At 36.2% G+C, this 21733-nt stretch overlaps 1 protein-coding gene across 1 annotated transcript in view; it reads left to right on the plus strand.

Moving 5' to 3' along the window:
* Positions 1-1549: 1549 nt before the first annotated feature.
* LOC306842820 (ankyrin repeat and BTB/POZ domain-containing protein 3-B) overlaps positions 1550-21733 on the plus strand; it is a 59020-nt gene continuing 38836 nt past the window's right edge. Inside the window, exon 1 of the mRNA XM_079373910.1 lies at positions 1550-2614. Within this exon, the coding sequence (XP_079230036.1) occupies positions 1750-2614 (865 nt within the window). The 5' untranslated portion in view covers positions 1550-1749. The remainder of the gene's footprint in view (positions 2615-21733) is intronic.

The raw sequence follows: 21733 nt of genomic DNA on the forward strand, positions 1-21733 counted from the left end.
TTTTCATCCCTTATGAAATTATTGACAGATTTCAGGTGAATGGGGGTCATGACTGATGTCTGAGCTCAGACAATTATTATTGTCGTTTGAGTGAACAAGACATGATGATTGTTTTGGTTGAACACTAGATGGCAGTCTACCACGACAAAATGCTAAATCCAAGAGTCTATCTCAAATAGTTTATTAATCTGATACTTGTTAATAGAATAATTATGAGATACAAATTAATTATCAGATTAAAAATATAATTGTAACGAAACTCTGAGGTTCAGGTCGTTTCATCAAGGAAAACAGGTTACTCTTGGCAGAAACAACTTTCAAACTGTTATATCACTTATGGTCTCAGGTTTTTGGAGGAGTGCTGTCCAAAGAGGTCAGTGTTGAGTAAAATATGGTCCCCTCTTTATTAAAGCGGGTTTAAAACACTTAAGTGATAAAGTGTATTTCAGCTCTAAAAGCATCTTGTTTTTCTTTCTTATGTTACAGTCACTGATTTATGCTATTGCAGTCGCTTAAGTCTGTAAACATAAATGGCTTGATGTCATTTTGAATTTGGTCGATTATTTAATATTTTAATTTGTGCCATTTACTCACTGCATTAGTCCTAGCTATTAGGAAAATAGGAAGTGCTTGGTGTCTCACTTTTATCCTTCGTTTTACATTGAAAACATATGACCTTTTTCAGACTGTGTGAGTTAAGTTCATAAGAAGCCTCCTTTCAAGATGACTGATATATTATGCATACTCTTCATTATTAATGAACAGGAATCTCGTTACTCTGAGCCCCATCTGAAAGAGAGAATGGGGAAGAGGACAGGTGTTCATTTGATCCCTTGCTTTTTGTCCTCAAACATGCTGCCCTGCTTGGTCTACTGGATCGGAGCCGTTTCATGCATGCTGACTACTAGTTGTATAAAGTCTATCTGTTTATTTTGGCCACTTAAGACCACTAGATCTAAAGCTCTGCTTTCACACAGAGACCAATTACAGTTTATTTACTGATGGAATTCTTAGTAAATGGGATGCAATCTGATCAAAATAGTTTCTGGAAAAAGTGGGTTTTATGAGCATTTCTGTAGTTTAATTTAAACGTTTTATTCTAAAGTAAAAAATGTCTATATCTATCTATCGATCTATCTATCGATCTATCTATCTATCTATCTATCTATCTATCTATCTATCTATCTATCTATCTATCTATCTATCTATCTGTCTATCTGTCTATCTGTCTATCTGTCTGTCTGTCTGTCTGTCTGTCTGTCTGTCTGTCTGTAGTGACCTTTAATGATCATAACACAAAGGAATTATTTAGATCTAGACCTTGTTTTCTTTAAAGCTGGAGTCAAAATGGGAGTTTCATTTTTACGCGATCTAACGTCTCTGCATGACCTTTTTAGAGGGGATCTCCAGATGAACAGAAGTACACAGAACCATCATGCAGCACCGTGCGAATTCAAAACCAACTGTACGCAGCAATGGTCCCGTCAGCGTATTGGATGCAGTACTGTATGTGGCTCCTCCTTCAACTGATGCTTCGCAGCCTTCAAACACACTAGTGTGTGCCATAACAACACCACTGCTCCTTCAAAGTTGGGGGCGCATTTTCAACAGTGAACGCAACAATTTGAGAACTCGCCTGTGGCTTTTCAGTAACATTGTGGACAGGATAAAGCAGCCAAGCAGTGGCGTTTGTTTGCAAAGGAACGTTTCCCCTAGCTTTCAGCCTTGTGGACAATATGAAGTGCAGTTATGGCAAAAAGGGGTAAATCCGTGGTGAGGACCCTGGAGGATTTGACGCTGGATTCGGGTTACGGTGGAGCCGCGGACTCCTTCAGGTCATCCAGCTTGTCTCTGTGCTGCTCTGAGGCGCACATCTCCTATGCGCATGGAGGGCACTGCTGGCATCTGACCGACTCCATGCGCAGTCGACACAACAGCCTAGACACCGTCAACACCGTCCTGGCTGAAGACGGCGAGACCCTGGAGTGTTCCGGACACTGTGCGAAACTTCCCGAGCTTGAGGATGTGCCCTGGAGCCTCGGGGAGGTGGAGAACGCGCTCAACAAGGAGGAAGAGTTGAGGTTCGGGACCGTGTCCGCGGATCTACTGGCGCGCCTCTCCACGCTCGTGAGCCGCGCGCTGGTGAGAATCGTCAGGGAAGCGCAGCGGCTGAGTTTGCGCTACGGCAAATGCACCAAATACGAAGTCCAAAGTGCCATCAAGATGATCCTTTCGTGGACCATCTCGGTCAACTGCACCGCCTCGGCGCTCAGCGCGCTGTCCATGTACAACATGAGCACCGAGGATAAATTCAGCCGGGGGAAATCGGAGAGATGCGGCTTAGTGTTCTCCGTGGGGAGGTTCTTCAGGTGGATGGTGGACAGCAGGGTCGCGGCGCGCATCCACGAGCATGCGGCCATATACCTGACCGCGTGTATGGAGAGCCTCTTCCGAGAGGTCTTCACCCGGGTGTTGAATAGCTCGATGGTTGAGAAGGATAACGGGATCCCCAAATTCACACTGGAATCTTTTGAGCAGGCTCTGAGCAATGATTCTGAGTTGTACGGCCTCCTTTTGCCCTATCAGCACCTCACATGTGGGAAAAATGCCAATGGTAAGTTCAGCACTTGAAAAGCAGTTCAGCAGGCTTTTAAAATGAACAGATTTCTTTTTTATTCAGAGGGAGGGTGGACGCTTAAAGCTCGTTTATGTTTTTATGCCTCACGTTTGGGTCAGATTTTGATTGGGAAAAACGTAACCAGCTATAATGTTTATACAGTGACATTAACTTTTAGGCCCATTGCCCAGAAACTGACATCATCTGTGTATATATTATTACACAGACTCAATGACTGCGTTTACGTGCTCAATAATATTACAGCATTAATCAGAATTCGGTCGTATATTCTGGTTAAAGTGCATTAACCTGATTGCCATTATCAATAATCAGGTTAAAGATAGTTATGAAATACCAGTCTATTGAAGATGATGCGCATGTAAAAATGGCCATTTACTTGCGCAAAAATTAAAATATGCTGATGCACTCTTGTGTTTCTTTGTTTGTTAAAGACATCAATGATTTGATTGAGTTACTGTTATGGACCATAATACATGGCAATGTCTTTTATGGATGCCAGAATATAAACATAATCGCAAAATAATGTGCATGCAAACATAGTCATTATGATGTTTGGCCCAAACACTTCAGAAATGTGAGATAACTTAATTTATCAGGGATGTGCTTTGATTTATGTGTGCATGGATGTATTTATAGATGTGTATTTGGCTGTGTGTGCTGTGCACTGTGTATAATGCAAGTGTGTGTAAGAGAGCGGTTCCTTTTTAATACCAAGCTCAGCTGCATTTTCCATGGGTAATTAGCTCACAGTACCATCTTGTTCTTTTTAATGTATAATTTGTACAGTTATGGTACTTATGAATGTGTCATCCAGAATGTTTCCAGGCTGTAGTTTATGTACAGGATGACATAATCCAAATGATAGACCCTGGAGCAAAGGGACTATTCAATGTATAACTTCCAATAATGCTTGTGCAACATTGTGGACTTGACAGTATTGCAGAACCAAAGAGAGTGATGATGTCATTGATTTAATACAGCTGCCTGGCAGAGGGGCTTTTCTATAATAGTCTATTGGTGTCCATTTTAGGAATATACATGGACTGGTGCCACTTGTAACGATATATATTCACTGATAATCACATAATATATTGTGTGATTAAAAATATGATTTTATTCTATATATACTATGAATATATAAGAAATGTATAGGATATACATATATTAAGTCAACTCAAATTGCTTTGTATACCACTTTTCATGAGACACACTGTTTCATTCAATCATGATGTTAATGTTTAATGTTTATAATATCTTAATATCTTCATAGTCACATTTATCAGATTAGAGTTGGGCAATAATATAGTTTACATTGTGTGATGATACAAGCAATCAAGCAGTTGAGATTTTATACCGTATATATATTGTCTTGCATGAGCAATTTGTTGTTTGTTGAAACAACAACATTTTTTTAAGACAATACAGTACTATACAGTATATCTAACTTTATATAAAGAGCTGGGCGATAATTTATTTAACATTTTGCATTGATATAACCAATCACTCACTTGAGATTTGTGATATATACCAGTTTACATGAGTATGTATATATATATATATATATATATATATATATATATATATACACACACACACACACACACACACACAGATAGTAGTCAACATTTGAAGTGGATCAAGAAAGTTAATCAAAGTTGTCCAAGAATGTGTTTTAGGACAACATTGATGAAAGGCTTTGATGCACTTCAAATGTTGACTATACTGTATATAGCCTGCTGTATATACACACACTGCATATATACGTTACTGCTTATACAGTATAGATATAAACATAGTATAGACATGAAACAATCTCAGATTAGTTTTAGTGTATAATGGACAGGTTTCAGTATCCCATTACTGAGTTTTCTCACCTCTGTCAGAATGCCTCATTTTACATAGATTAAGAGGTGAGCGTTTCAACAAACCAATTACATGGAGATTACATCTTCTTCATAGTAAGGTACATTTCTCCCTCAAGGGTGGTATCAAGATGGGCTGCCAGATAATAGCCCACCCTTTGTTCTTCTCTGGAGAGCTGTTTTAATTGCACTAGGGGTTCATTTTGAGAAACAGAAAGCCTTCTTCCGCTGTAAATTGTGTTAGAGTTACAGTAAGTGTACATTTTGGACATGCAACTGTTACACAACCTCTTAATTTTTCTTGACTATGTATAATTGCATTAAATGCATTCCATAATGCAATCAGCAAGCTTTCTCCAGTGTTGTAGATGTGGAGGCAGTTGGTTCAGCTGCAGAGGTGGTCAGCTCTGAGTTACCAGGTCTGTTGTGTGCCGGTGTGTGTTCAGTGCCAGGCACTGAGGGGTGTTTAAGTGTATGTTTGTGTGTGTGTGTTAAGGGAGGCAGTGTTAGGGAGTCCAAGCATGACACAACTCTATTTGTACCAGGCTGCCCCAGTACACAGCAGGTTCTTTACTGTTCTTTACCAGAGCTTTGGGTGTCAGGGATTTCTTCTGCAGCGGGTTTGCTGGAGGCATTAGAACAATTAAGGGTAATGTTGGAGGATGAGGTAACTGTGGAGTCTTGGTTTCACAGATTATTGTTTTTAATACTTTAAATCCATGTCTGTTGTTATCTATCAGGAATCACTGAGAAATGGGTGAGCAACACATTTATTGTCAGAATTCTAAAAGCTATCAATCGTTCTGATCTTAATTACTCAATTCAATTTGTCACACTCAAAATCCATTGAGTCTTGGCTTTGAATCGATCTCGCAGACAAATTAGCTCGTCTTAGAAGAATGCAGGCATGTGTTGTGTTAAATTTTTTTCCAGGTTCTTCTGAAAGCTTTTGGCCGTCAGATTCTCTGCCCACAGACTTTGCTGAAAATGTAGATGATAACATTGCTAGAAATTTGCATTCTGCAGAGCAGGAATCCAGCAGGAAAGACAATACAGATAAAAATCAAAGGTAACAATACAGAGACACCTTATAAAGAGAGATAACTGCCTAAACTGAGTCTATAAGGAACAACTGTACTCAAAGCAAGAGGAAGTTTAATGTAATGGATTTGTGCAAACCTGTACATTTCAGTATTGCACAATGCTGTAATTTAAAGAGGTCATAATAGGGCTGGGTTGGTATGACCAATATCTCACTGAATGACTAATATTATGTTACAGCTTATATGTCAAAATAGTTATTTACAATATAGAGAATAGGGCCAGTACATTATGAGTATATGTTTTTAATAAATCATTCAAATTCTAAGTAGACATAATGACAATTTTTTTTTTTATTAATTACCAATAATAATAATAACAAATAAATAAATAACAACAAACCCTAAAATGTTTTATAGTTTAGGGTTTGTTGTTTGATAATTTTTTTGTTATATAGATAGTCACTATGTTATGATCATAATTTAGCCCAATTAATATTATAAGTAGACAGTGACAAATAATATTAATTTAACGATAACAACAATAATAATAAACACTAAAATATTGTGAATATTATTTAATGATGCCGTTATGTGTTGAAGCCATTTTCTTAACTTTAGATTGATAATGTATATAGAATCTATATGTTTATATGCGTATATATGCTTAAGCCAATTTAAAAATATTAGTAGACATTTGAGACATAATATTATTTTGATAATAAAATTATTACTACTAATACTTCTACTACTACTAATAATAAAGTGACCCTTTTACATGATTTTTAGTTTCATACCTGGCACTTGTTCTATCCTGCCAGTGTGACATTTTGTATATGCATATTACAATAGATACACTAGAGTCTTAAAAGTAAAGGCGCTGAACTCCTGTAGGCATGAGATGTAGTATGCATGAGAGCGAAGCCCAATCGCACAGATGGCTCTCAGCGTGACCGATGTGGCAGGTCCTGAGAGAGGGAACACTCCTCTATTCATCAAAATTTACCGAACTATGAAACATAATGAGCTGAGCATTACACACTGTGTTTCTCACTCGAGCACGAGTGCGGATTCACCCACACACATATGCACGTGCATGCATTCCAGCTCTTGTAAATAAACAGACACACATATGGATGCGTGGCAGGAACGAGGACACCCACATTCAAACAAACACACACTCTCATAGACAACATACTGACAATGTGTATGAGTTTATGAGTCAGTGATGTGACACTCAATTATATATTTGAATTAAATAATGTATTATTTAAAAAATGAATTATAATGGAAGTTATATAGACCATAACTTGATCTATTCATTTATATATTTCAATTATATCATGTATTATTAAACAAATAAATACAATTCGAGTCATTCAAGTCATGCTGACTTGAATGACTCAAATACACATTTTCTATAATAAATAGGTTTTCAATTTCTGATATTTTATGAGGCAGAAATGTCAAGGTCGTATGACTGTGCCTGAGATTGTAAAAAAAAACTCTCATTAAAAGTTTGAAATCACTGAAAAAAAAGTAGTTAATATGCATTAAAGTCATTGTGGAGTAACTAAACGCAGGAATTCATTTACTTATCATGTAACAATAAAACCAATAAAAGAAATGTCAAATTTGAAGGTCATGTAATAAATATTAAATAACTTATTGCAGATATTGTTCTGGCAAAGTCTATAGGCACATACAGTAAACATCTTATCCATATTTCCCCACAGACTAGACAAGAGATTACTAGCAATCCTCACAGCAAAGATTCATGACAAACAAAGGAGGAAAGACCAGATTTTTATCAGTGTAATGCTCTGACTGAAGTTCACAATTCACCATTACAACATTCCAAAGGGAAAAAGACGCTAGAGATGCAGTTGTGGAGAAAGCTATCAGCAGACTCTTAGCAGCAGACAGTAATGGCAAAGATCAGTTTGTGGTGTAAAATAATGAACACATTTCCACAAGCCCAAGGTCAGACAAAGGTCAGACAGCCTCCTTCAATAGCAATCGATACCACTAAGGGTTTCAGTTTACTAGTTTGTCGCTTTGTTCAGTAGTTCCAACAAGCTTTTATTGCTGTATTCCATTCGGTATAATTCCTATCATGTATTAAAGAAATGTTCCGGGTACCATTCAAGTTAAGCTCTATTGATTGCATCTGTGTCACGCTGTCGATTATCACAGACAACTCACTGATTCGTCCCTTGGTGTGTGAAAACAAACAAAAACCTTGTTTGCAATTCACTTACAATAGCAGTCTATGGGGCAAGGCATTGGGTTGGAGGGTTAAAAAAGGCTTTGTTTTTTTTTGTGCTTGCATTATTCTTTAAAACAAAAATGTGTTTTTTCAGTTGAACAATTAGCTTGAAAATTATTGAATAGATGTCCATCTTAACTGCATTACCTAAATATCACTAATTGGTTAACTGTACAATGAAACAATTTTCATTCAGAAATTGCTAGTAAAATTTACAAACAATTACATAGAACCATCAAGTTACACTTTGTATTAAACATTACATTTTGAAATAGAAAACTGAAATAGTGTTATAATTCTTGTAAAATGTACTCCAATAATACGCGTTTTGAACTGATGGTAAAACTAAGGACATTATTTACTGTCTTTATATTTACTTTGAAAGCCGAAGCATGCGATTATGGTAAGGGACATTACATTTCCGATGCGTGCTTGTGGTGTTCGGCCAATCACAATGCACTGTGTCTGCTGGCCAATCAGAGAAGACTGCGCTTGTTGGAAGGAAGAGCTTTGTAGAAAACGACGCGGCAGGGCATAGAATATGTTGACATGCTTTAATGTTCAAAAAACACATTATTTTTCAAATACTGTACATTATTATAGTTCCTCTGTTACACCAAACACACAAAATAATGATCTTTAAAAAGCATCATATGACCCCTTTAAAATAAAGTGTGTCAGAATATTTGGATATTCTGAAGAAAGTTTTCTCCATTATAAAGAACCTTGGAAAGGTTCCATGGATGTTAAAAGTTATTCATGAAACCACTCATGCCAATAAAGAACCTTTATTTGTAAGTTTACCTAATGTACTACTTTAAAACCGTCTGTATTTGACCCAAAAGATGTGCTCTCACTTTTTAATAAAGAGCTGAATTTTGAATACTCTGTGACATTCAACACCCACAACAAGACAACACATTCAGACAGGCACTATTGCGGCAGACCTGTACCTTCTCACACCTGTTTGCTGTGTCCCTGTTTGTTCGCTACTTATCTAGAAGATTGTATTGCTGCTCACATCCTGCGGAGACCTCTTCTCTGCTAGTGAATAGATTGGTGATGCTGTACAAGAGTAAGTCATAAAGAATGAAAGAGACAGAGAGAAAAAGAAAGCCGCAAAAACAGTGAATATAGTGGTGCTCAGCTGAAGAGGTGCTGCAGACAGCCAGCACACAAAAGCCTGATCAAATTCAGGGCTTTTTTAAGTGGAAGGATTCACATAAAAACAGCTTTTTATGTCAGGCTACCATGGTGTGTGTTTCGTCTGTGTGCATGCATGTGAAAGATTTGTGCATGGGAAACCGCCACATGTGCAAGATCATATTTATAAATGTGCATACCGAATCAAAACAATAGAAACCATAGTTCATATTAAGGTGTACAGGGTTCTTTTACTTTGGACATGGAAAAGCAAAAGTCTGTCATCCTGTGTGACCGATTGCTACAGCTTCATCCTGAGCAGTTGGCATATGGTTTATATTATTTCAAGGTGTGTGTATGTGCGTGTTTTTTTTTCTGCTTTCATGACATTTTTATTACAAACACATGCTACTTTCAGAATAAGACTTATTTAATGTAAAAAGAGGGGCCGTCGCTAACATGATAAGAAGTCCCATGTATCATCCTGGGTCACTTTCTGGAGAGGATGGACACATATGTGTTCAATTAACAGCGCAAATTCCCACAAGTTATACGCAGAAAATTAAGTTTAGAAAGAGCCTACTTCTTTTTTTTTCCAGTGGCATAAACAGTATGCAATCACTGAAGTTGGCTTGTGTTTTACTTGATTCTGTTTTCCATTAATGTGGCTACTTACAGTACTACTTTTTTACTTACTCAACTAGCATTAAGGTGGAGACATTTATGAAATTCAGCAAAGCTATAAAATCTTCTGACCAAATTTGGGTTTAGTTTCTGAAGCCCTCTAGCACCACCAACAGTTAAATTTTACATTTACGTTTATTTATTTAGCAAATGAAGTGTGGAACATTTGTGGTGTTTAAGTCATAATTATAAGTCTAAAAGTATCAAATCAAATTTATACCCTAATAGATTTTCCAACTACTTTGGGAATTTCATTAAAATATACTTTTTTGAGCCATTGCTCTGATTGGATCTACTACAAATTTGGGTCATTGTTGGGCTTAGTCAGGTTAGACGTCATAACGAATTTTATGCAGATGAAAAAGAGGCTATGAGGGGTAGACTTACAGTCTACAGTCTTTTTTTTTTAAGGAGTTTTTATCTGCTTGAAAGTTTTCGGAAAGACATTCAATCAGCTGAAAAATCAGTGTGTTAAAACAACTGTACAATCCATTGAACACACTGTACTTCTATCCCTTATTGTTTTTATTCCTGACAAAAATGAAATATGGTGTTATCCTGATAAGGTAAACCAACGTTTCATTGAAGGCCATTGTTTAGGTGTTGGCCATTTAGTTGTACTGCTGTATCTTTCCAATACTTTAGTCTGTTGAGATTGAGGTTGCCTGAGAAATGTAAGATCTGTGTGAATATTAGTGCATATCGGTCATTCTATTCTTGCATTTTGTGTTTATCCATTGGTGTGTGTGAATCTTAGTCATGAGGAAAGTCATTAGAATATTCATATTTTATGCCTCAGCCGTGGAATCCTGGCTGGCCTGGTGTTTGTGATTAAGATGATGGATGACAGAGGGTGTGATTTATGCAAACAATGAATTAAATTATGACTATAGAAATACTGCAGCACAGTGTTTGAGATTTCAAAGACATTTGGATTACAGCATCATTTTATTGTGGGATGTTTGACTTTTTGTGACCTTTTCAAAATGGCAAAGGGTAGAACTGGTTGATCTGGCTGAAAATGAAAAAAATAGACCTCTGCATTATCATTCAAATGTTTGGGGTCAGTAAGTTTTTCACTTTTTTAAAAATACATTAAAAAATACTCTTATTCAGCAAGGATGTTTTGAAATATAGGCTAATCAATACTGACAGTAAGGACAAACAAAATTTGTTCAAATAAAAAAAGTAAAAATTCAAATAGGAATCTTCACCAAAAGAAAAATCAGAGTTTCCACAAAATTATTGAGCACCGACTGTCTTCAACATTAATATTAATATATATTTCTTGAGCACCAAATCAGCATATTAGAATGATTTCTGAAGGGTCTTGTTACACTGAAGAAATGGCTGCTGAAAATTCAGCTTTGCCATCACATAAATTGCATTTGAAAATATATTTGAATAGAAAACAGTTATTTTAATAACATTTCACAATATTGCTGTTTCGACTGTATTTTTGATCAAATAAATTTAGATTGGTGAATTTAAGAGACTCTAAAAACATAAAAAAATATTTTATATATATATATATATATATATATATATATATATATATATATATATATATACACACATATATGTGTGTGGTTTATGAGGACACAAATTTGTATAATGACATGGGTATGACAGAGGTATTACAATATGAAGGTGGTTTATGAGGACACTGCCTATGCCCCCGTAATTCAAAAGGCTTAAAAACATACTAAATGGTGTTTTTTTGAAAATCTAAAAATGCACAAAGTCTCCTGTGAGGGCTAAGTTTAGGTGTAGGGTTGGTGTAGGGCAATAGCACACACAGTTTGTTCAGTATAAAAACCATTACGCCTATGGAGAGTCCCCATACACCACAAAAACCAACGTGTGTGTGTGTGTGTGTGTGTGTATTTTTATGGTGTATTGCTTATTTGTTGTTGTATCACAGAAAAAAAATTGCTTAACTGTGTCACGACCCATCCTGTCATCTGTCTGTGGTGACTCACTCTGCTCTCTTTCTGTTTTCCTTTGAGGTTCCCCCTTTTAGGACTTTCCTCTTATAGTCCTGTCTGTCAGGAAATCTTTAAGGAAGTGCCTCTTAGCCGTTACAAACATTTAAGAGAACTTTGGGTAATTTACTGGTTTCAGGTAACCTGCCTTTGATGCAATTAGAGGAAGCGCTCCACAAGCAGATGGCTCTAAATAATGTTGTGACCATTAATCACATGCACATGGGCATCATGCCTGAAGGCTAATGCTAATGCTGATTTACAGTTAACCAGTTGTTTGAAAGTATGACTGATGGTTTTCATTTATTCAGTTATGTAATATTTAATATAGGCTCAGCTTTAAGTGCCTCACTCTCTGAATTAAATTTAGAACACCGCCTTTGAGGAAGAACCTAACAAGGGCACACACAAAATAAAATTACTGCACGCCCAGGCATGTTAGCCAGCATGTTAGCCTGCATTAGTTAATAAGCAGCATCAGAGATGCACAAACTCGTAAAATCAGACCCGCTTGCTGTGGTTTTAGCTTTTAGACTGTCTGCGGGGTCACTGGATAGCAATTAATTACTGTTTACACATTAATTAATTAATTAGGTGTACCGTAGCAAAATGAAATGCTGTGAATCACGTTGACTAAGCTAACTCACTGCTCTTCTGAGATTAGCTCTTATCTCCACATCAAAATACAGCCCTGATGTGGTTATAGCTGCAGTTTTTCAGAATGGTACCATCTGAGTCTCAAGTTACTCACTCTATCCTTGCCATCTAAAGCTATAAATAGGTTTCTACTCTAGTATATCCAGAAAAAAAAACTAGCCTGCCATTTTCTATTTGTCTTCAGAAAGAATGCTCCCAACTGTGTCTTGCGCATTTCCCTTAGGAAGTAGGTTGTAAGCGTCTGCAGCACATAAGAAAGAAGCAATCCTCCAGTGAGTCTGCCTGACCAACCAAAAGCCTTGTGGTGAACGGTCAGTTGCACAAACGAGTAAAAACGTTTCCATCCAATTTAGTCCATTCACTCTCATAGCCGAGGCCGAAAGTAGGGCAGCCAATGGCTAAACGCTGAGCTGCCTGGGTAAGCCTTTATGCGAATGGAACGATGGGGTTGAAGCTGGTAGTCGTTTCGATCTGGAAAGGATAGTGACATAGTCGAATCAAACAGATGCACTGAAAATCCACTCACTGTAGCTTTGCATGCACCAGACCGCATTCTTTAATGAGCCTGTCAAAAGGAGAGTGACCATCTGGAAAACAAAGTATTGGATGGAGAATGTCATAAAATGTTGAACTTTTCCTCTCCACATCAGCTCAGGCGCGCATTACCAAGCTGTGCTTGACTTTAAAGGAGTTATATGATGAATTCTTAAGAAATTCTCCTTCATCTTTTGAGATAAAAGAGCTTGATGCACTATGAAAACATACTTCAGATTTCAAACCTCAAAACTTCATTTCTGTGTGGATTGTCATTTGAATCTGTCAAAATGTAGTGCAGGCTTTGTGAACTGGCATTTATTGAAGGCTAGAGTTGTTAGAAACTATATAGGAGCTGACTGCAAACCCAAACTCTTACTGCGAGCACAGAAAAGTGCTGTTATTGATATTTTATATGAAAAGGGGGCTTGAATTAAAGGCTTACAGGCACAGTAGCATGGAAATTAAATAATACCGAAAATTCTGTTGTCTTTACTTTACAGGAATGAGATAAATAGTAATGTCTGATTTGAAACAGTTGATTCTTTTGAATGAATCATTCATTCATTTTAAGATGAATCATTCACAGATCGGTGATTCAATTCCCTCAATGATCTGGTCACAGAATCACACTAGAAAGGAAGATTATAGATTAAAATTATTTATCAAAAAGCCATCTTTTGTGTTCCACAGAAGAAATAAAGTCATACATATTTGGAACCAGATGAGGATGAGACCGTTGTTATTTTTGCCTGAACTCCACAGGTCAGTGGTCAGACAAGCTCAGGAACTATTTTGTTTTTAACTTTTTAAGTTAGTGTGAATAATAAGGAAATTAAAGAGCATTGTTAGTTAATTGTGGAAGGTTGAAGCATCTCATCAGTGACTCATATACACTATCCTCCCACTCCTACAGGCATTCATAGGAGGTGACAAACGTGCTGATTTCTGTTTTATTATTTCTCCAGCGAAGTTAACCATCGTTACAGTCCATGACAAAAGAAAATTCCATGGTTGCTCAAGATCCATCAAATAAAAGCTAGCATTGTTTTAAACTACACCTGCCAAGAAAATACTGTCAGATGATTAATTGATTCTCCACTGAATCATGACTCATTTCAAAATGTGATGAAACTGAACGTAAAGTCATTTTAAAGGAAAATCTGACTCATTTAGAAATCACCTTGTGCTTATCAGCTGATCTATATTTTTCAAGGAAACTTCTTTAAAAGAAGAAGTGGGGGTTATTTTGGAAAATACAAGAAGCGCCTACTGTGTGAATATCCTTTTATGGGCTAGTTTTTATTCTGGACCTCCCCTTGGAAGACGAAGTTACATCAGTGAACATCAGTTTGTGTTGGAAGCATCACAGTTACCCACATGATGAATGAGTTCAGTAGTTCAGCATTGATTTGTGTGAATGTCCAAGCCTTTATAGAAACATTGTGGTGTAGAATCTGGTCTCATGTCTTGTCAGAATAAAAACGGCAGTACATGCAGTGAGATCTTTGTTGTTTCTGTCAGCATTCCGTACAGTTAAGTGAAATGTTTCAAGGGTTGGTGACAGAACTAGTTCATATTTAATAAATACTGGGTTTTCAGATATGTGGCAAGAAATATTTCAGTTGTCCAACCCTGAGGCGATCTAAGGAATGCATCACTGTCATTTCAGATGGCTAGCCGGATCAAATGAATACTAATGAGAATGAATCCATAGTCCGATGATTGAACATTCCACAGCACTGCAGCGTATCCAGCCTCTCCATACAAAACACAAACCAGTGTAATTATTTATATTAATCAGTTTCGAAATTGGTTCATTAGCATTGTTATTGTCGAATGTAAATCTTACCACGGTCAATACTGATGGATAACAAGTTGTACTGCAATATAATATGCCAGGAAACACTACCATTCAGAAGTATGGAGTCTGTCAGGTTTTTTAAATATAGTGTTAATACTTTTATTCACCAAGGATACATTAAATTGATCAAAAATGACAGTAAAGATGTTTACATTGTTACAAAAACATTACTATTTCAAATAAATGTTGTTGTTTTGAACTCTCAATTGATAAAAGAATCCTGAAAAATATATTACGGTTTCCACAAAAACATTAAGTGACACAATGGTTTTCAGCATTGATAATAATGAATAATAAATGTTTCTTATGGAACAAGTGTCATGTAACACTGAATGTCAATTTAGTGATTTCGTAATTTAGCGATTATCGTCAATTTGATTTCACAGATACTATTTAAACTAAACTGAGCTAGACAATGACATCATTGAATTCAATAATGAAATGCCTTTAACTGAAAATTGAGTGTTTAATCTTATTATTATACATTACTGACGCTCTATCCTCCAATTTGATACTGTTAAGTGCTTTGACACAATCTGTATTGTTAAAAGCGCTATATAAATAAAGGTGACTTGACTTGAAGGAGTAATGACAAATTAAAAAAAATCAGCTTTGCCATCACAGGAATAAATTACAGTTTAAATATGTTAAAGTAGAGAACAGTTCTTTTAAATTGTAATAATATTTCACAATATTACACTGTAAAAAAATGCCAATGTACTGGTAATTTTTCTGCCAGGATGCTATCTATTAATTTTACGGACATTTATGTTAACCCTAAAACAACAAGTGCAAAATATAAAAACAAAATATATATATATACAGTACAGTGTGGCCTATTTTTTTGTACTGTTTGTACTGTATTTAGTCTTGGTGGGCATAAGAGACTTGTTTTAAAATCTTTTCAAAATCCTACCAACCTCAGGTTTGTGAAAGGTATGAGAATTATATAAGATTACACACAGTATTTCACACTGTTACACCATCACCAAATGAAGTTGTCAGATCTTGCTAGAGTTGAAAAAAAGGTTAGTTTTGGAGATTTGATAGTTGTTTTTTGGGATCCTTGATAGAGTTCGCCTCTCACTTGCCACTCCGGAGACGTTTTAGTCTCTCCTCTGAGTACGTCGATAGATGTTTACACAAAAAATAGCTCAACACGCTAAAGGGCCCACTTGTCAAAAGAAATCAGCAAACAATAAAGCAGTGCCCCTGCCAATCCCTCTGGCTTTTGTTCAGAACTCATGCAACCAGCCCATCTGTCCTGAGATGCTCCCTCTGAAACGCTCCTGCCTGGCTCCCTTTTATATTAATGTTCCTGCCAAGCGCAGTAATTCCCTATGGTAGAGTTGCACTGTAGATTGGAAAAATGTGTTGTGTGTATGCTAATGATGAACCACGCAAAAGGCCTTTATGAGACTTCATCTCCATCTGAAGTGAGATGCTTTTAAGGCAGGTATGCCTATGTATTACAGGCTATTTACTTTTGAACCTCACGGCAGGTGCTTTATTCGGTATTGAGTGCATGTGAAGGGGATTCTTTGATCATCGTTTCAGAATAAAAATGCAAGACTACGCTCACTGACTGAACTCTCTCCAAGTGAGGGTTTTGTTCAAGAGGCAGCAGCGCCTGTCAGCTGTAATTTTTGCATTGATATTGTTGTTTAACATCGGTTTCTTATACGCTGCCTTTGACATGGTGGCCTATCGCCTTGGGATGCATTACGCAGAAGAAAAGAACAAGCTTGTTTGAATTACGTTCTGCATGAGGGGTTATGCCACTGTAGCTCCTCCATGCCTGATGGACGTGTTCTGGCAGCAGTCTGTAACAAAATACTGAATTCTCTTGCAGAATTACTCAGATTCTTGGTGGTTAAAGAAGAGCAAAAATAGATGTTTTTTGTCTGTTTATTTCTCCATTTAATTTCCTCATTTCTGGTACTCAACCTCTCCAACCTTCCCTATTCCCAAGAACATTGTCACATTACTTTAACACTTTTCATGTCTACATATGGATTAAGTCTGTTGTACAAAGTTGCACTTTTTTGTTGTTTACAACTGTTGCTTGTCAGATTGTTCACTCCAGTGAGATCTTGGATAAAAAGCTATGGCAGACTGTTTGCCACCAGATGTCTGTATGTCAGACTGTGTGATATACATCTTAATTAAGACTTTGGTCACGACTGACAGCATTGACTAGGCTTTCTGCCATCCTCGCCTTGACGTACGAAATTGAAATCCAAGCAAGCCCTTTCAATGTTGGCAATGATTTTTCTGGGGGGAAAAAAGTATTTGACAAAATAAAAAGTTTGTGGATTGTTTTTTAAAATATATATTTATAAATATTATTCTAGAAAATATTTGAAAAAATATTGTATTTGAAATATATTTTAAATATTATTTTTGACATATGATCTATGAAGTACGAGCCTCCACTATACAGGCTAGGATTTAAACTTTTGAAACCATCTGTTTTTGTATAGATTTTATCAATTTTATTTTTATTTTATTATTATTTATTTATTGTTATCAATCGTTATTTTTATTATTACGTTTGTAATTATTATTATTATTATTATTTAAGGATTTGGCAATTGTATATATTTTTATAATATATATTTGTATAGTTTTATATAAATACTTATATATATATATATATATATATATATATATATATAATAAAAATAATAAATAAAACTATTAACAATAAATAAAATTAATAATATAAATGAAAAATATGAATATATATTATATGCTAATATATTATATACTATTTTAATGAAGAGAAGTTTGATTTACTTTACTTAATATTGTTAATCTGCGACCCCAGCTTTGGTCAGATGGCTTTCTAATGTAGTGACTGATTTGTTACCAGTGCCCTTATTTCCTGACCCGGGTTAACATCCGCTATACTTAGATTGATCCTTGTTTGTTTGACCACATAGTGCTGGCCCTAAAAATAAACCAGCAGCAGGCAGTTCCTCTCCTGCTGCTCAGTTCAGTATGTGAGATATGATTTATCTGTGCTGTTATCAGGTGTGGCCTTATAGCTACTGATAATATTATATTTAATACATAAAGTAAAAGTAACTATGTGAGTGAACTTTTGTCTTTTGGCCAAAGGGTATGGATTGAGTCAGAGAGGCTAATTTCCATTATTTGATAAGAGACAATGACGACATGCTTGATTGGTTCGTTCACTTCATTGCTTTGTCATTTGGTAGTCTAATGTTAGTCATTCAGTGCCAGTGGGAGAGCATCAGAAACATTTAAACTCCATTTCAGCAGCATGAGGAGCTATTAAGATTATCCTGTTTTTGTTGTAATTGCTTCATTTACAGTTGAATGAAAAGAGATGATTAATTGTGGTCAGATACAACCAACACAGATGTCAATTTAAACACTGGGAAAAGCTTAAAACCACTGGGTTTGGATAAAGGCGACACACTTATAGACTGTATTTTTGATTAATATTATATACTACATATTCAAGTTTTTACTGTGGTTCTGAATCTTTGTTTAACTCTGAAGTCACTATTTAACCCCTCCTATAGCAACAGAAACACAGCATGGAACATTCCATGTCTGTGGCCACAAACACTACATGACTAGAAACCATTGAGAATCTCTTGCTAACACCTAGCAAACTGACATCATCCCTTAAATATCCAGAGTAAACAAAGTTTCCTGTACTCCACCATGGAAGAACTCCATGTGCTCAGAGTATGTCCAGCAAATGCTGTTGAATTTACAGCCTCATTTTGTGTAGTCAATTCAGAAGTGGATGGATAAACTGCCCGCTATAATGCAGTTGTAAAAGTTCATTATTTCTCTTCTTTGGGTTTCTGAGGCCCTAGTAGTGATGTCATTAAGAAAGTACACCATTCAAGTCATTTTGGAATTACTGTAGTTATAAGATACAAATACAAATATACAAATTCTTCTCTGAGCTGAAATTATTCATTTCTATGGCCCCGTTCATATTGTGGGTGTGGCATTAATGAACCCCTGTAAAATCGTGCAAAATGTGAACAGAAATGAACTTAAAAACAGAGGTTGCTAAGATTGATATGCTTATGCTTGATTAATTGAATAAATATATACAAAACATGCTGTCAGTCGGTGTATTAGTGGTGGAGAGTTTTCATTGACTCATTCAACTGGTTCTTTCAGCTGATTCGTTCAAACATGTATAGCCCCTGAATTAGGACACAGCTGTTGATTCTTATAGGGGCTGTGCAGTAAGTTTTATGGGTAAGTCACTGAATCAGTCACGCAACCTATTCATTCAAACCTGCTGATTCATTTTGAAACAAGTGAGTCTTTAAAAGTTTCATTCAATCGGTTTGTTCAAAAACGCTAATTTATTCAGGAACGAAAAGCCACAACAGTGAGTTGCGTCAAGACAGACACGCAAAGATTCTGCTACTTTGTTTAGATCTGTTTTCATTGACAGGCAATATTGCATCTATAAATATAAATTCCTCAATATAAACTTCTTGTATACTGAGCTGTTGTGTAAAAGCAGTGTCACACCATCAATCATGCTGTTTTTCTGAATATCCTTCGGCTGTCTGCAAGAGGTCACGCTGTCGCAGTGTGATATTGCTCAAGCTATTTTGTACGCTTTTAGTTTGTTGGTTTATGTACACATGCATAGTTTTCAAGGCTGCCAATTTAAAACTTTATTAATTTATGATAAATCTGACATGGTGTGAATGCAGTATAAGCCCAGGTTGTGGGGATCTGGACAATTTATGGGCTCCATGATGCAGCCAATGTGCTAATAAAACTGATAAAACTCATGTTTTAATGATGTCTGCGGAGACATTAAAATGAAAACATAAAGAAACATTGAGAACAAGTTCTGCCCTGATGAGATCTATAAGATGGAGCCAGTCCACACAGTGAAGCCTGCTGACATTGGGTTTCTCTGTTACTGAACAAACTTCATCCCTTGTGTGTGATTTTATCTCTAGAGACTGAATTTTTATTCCTGCTCTCATAGATATTCCCGCACTAATCTGCTTTCCCACACTGTTGTCAGTGCCATATGGAAATTATTTCACCAAATCCACCTGGCAACTCACGAGGCCAAAAGTGATACGAATATTCCCTTAATCTAACCGGACATTCGTGCCTTTATGTAACTGACAAGGGTTCATTTTCAGCTCAGCACACCTGTCAGCTGTCAGTGCATTATGTGGAGGACATATATGTATTCAGTGTTCATGTGCCTATGATATATTGTCATCTGGAGCATTAGTAATAAAAAGATTTTTAATCAAACTTTCACCAGATAAGGATATCATCAACAGCCAAAGCTGTGTCTGTCATATTTGTGGTGTACTAATTACTTGGCCGAACCCCATTATGCACTTTCAGAAAATTACCTCATGGGAATATCAGCACACTCAATTACTTCAACTAGGGAGGCGTCCAATTTCTCCCAAAACAGTCTCGTATTTAAAAGCTTTTTATATGTCATTCCAAACCTGACTATGTTTTGTTCTTTTTGAAGAAAATCCTGGCCACTCTTTGCAGTATAATGACTGTAAATGTGTACTGGACTCCAAAATGCTCTAAAATAACAAAAAGCACCATTAAAGTGTCACGAAAATGTGGAAAATGCACTGTTTTTTCTAGACTCATTCTTTGGAGTCATCTGTTGAATGAATCATTGTTTCTGTTCACAAAATGGTCTGAATGATTCATTCACAAATTGGGCTGATTCAGTTCTCAAGTCCAACAATTAATGGTTCTTTGGAATTCTCCAGTCCGAGGGTGACATTATTCCAAATGTATCCTTTTGTGTTCCACAGAAGAAAGAAAGTCATTTGGGTTAGGAATGAAAAGACGAGTAAATGATAACATTATTTCTTTTTCTGTATGAACTATGGCTTTAATTTGCAGTTTAGTGCAGAAGATGTTTTAAAATCAAGACAAATTTCAACCATTTCAAAGAGGTCTCAAATATGAACAATAATTTCCCTGGAAAAATAGCATGTCTGATCAAATAATGTGAATGTAAATGAATGTGAAGTATTTTAATGCTAAAGAATATAAAATGAAACATAGCATTAATCAACATAGCAGTCAGGATTCTGTGGTCAAATGCGTGTTGTGAAGGTCATGAAGGTTTTTGTGTTTTGTGGTTTGAAAAACTGCTGATGGAGTCAGCTCTCTAGCTGACAAAGGACTGATTGTATTTCATATGCTCCAGCAACAAATCTCATGCTTTTTCAATGCAGGCACATCTCATGCTTTCTATGCAGATGTGTGTTTTTTTTTTTTAAATGTATTTTGTAAAGGGTAGCCATTAGGTACATAGCTGTAATTTAGCACTTTCCACCTCCTCTTAACATTTTCCCAGTGAAGTTATGATCCAAGATATTTCACATGGTCAGATCATTACTGATGTATACCTAGTGGTGTAGTGGACTGAAGATGTGGTCATCAAGACCCCACCTGCACTGGGGCAAAAGTTCTGTAAAGTCATAATTAAATACTACAAAAGACCTATAGAGACCTATAAAATTATGACATATCGAAGGAGGTAATATTTACATACATCATAATAGCTAATTAGTCATTTATTTTCTTGAATTTGTTCTTGTTATTTGCAAATTATCACCACACAAGTTGCTTTACTAAATGGTGTGGCAGGTGTTGTCAAGTCATTAACAAGCAGGCAATTTTCCACAGATTTTGACAGTGCTGCCCTCACAGATGTAGTAATTTGCACGTTATTGCAAGTTGCTCTGGTTAGAAAATACCCACTGAGAACATAAATAAGTGTGTTTTGAGGTATCTGAACTTATGCTAACATGTTCGCTGCAAGTGATTCATTTTTTCCCTGGCAGTGGAGTGGTTTGTTGTTTCTTTCATCACCTTGCGTAAAATCATTTTTCATTGCCATGCACTTCTGGAGGATGAACAGGGCAGATTGACTGTATAATAGCTGTTTGTCATAGCTGCCTCTAATTTCTGTTCATTTGCACTTTATTATGGTTTTTCTACACTGCAAGCGAGCAACAAAACCAGAACAGTCTCGCTA

Source organism: Barbus barbus (assembly GCF_936440315.1).
Source record: "Barbus barbus genome assembly, chromosome: 23".
Classification (NCBI taxonomy): Eukaryota; Metazoa; Chordata; class Actinopteri; order Cypriniformes; family Cyprinidae; genus Barbus; species Barbus barbus.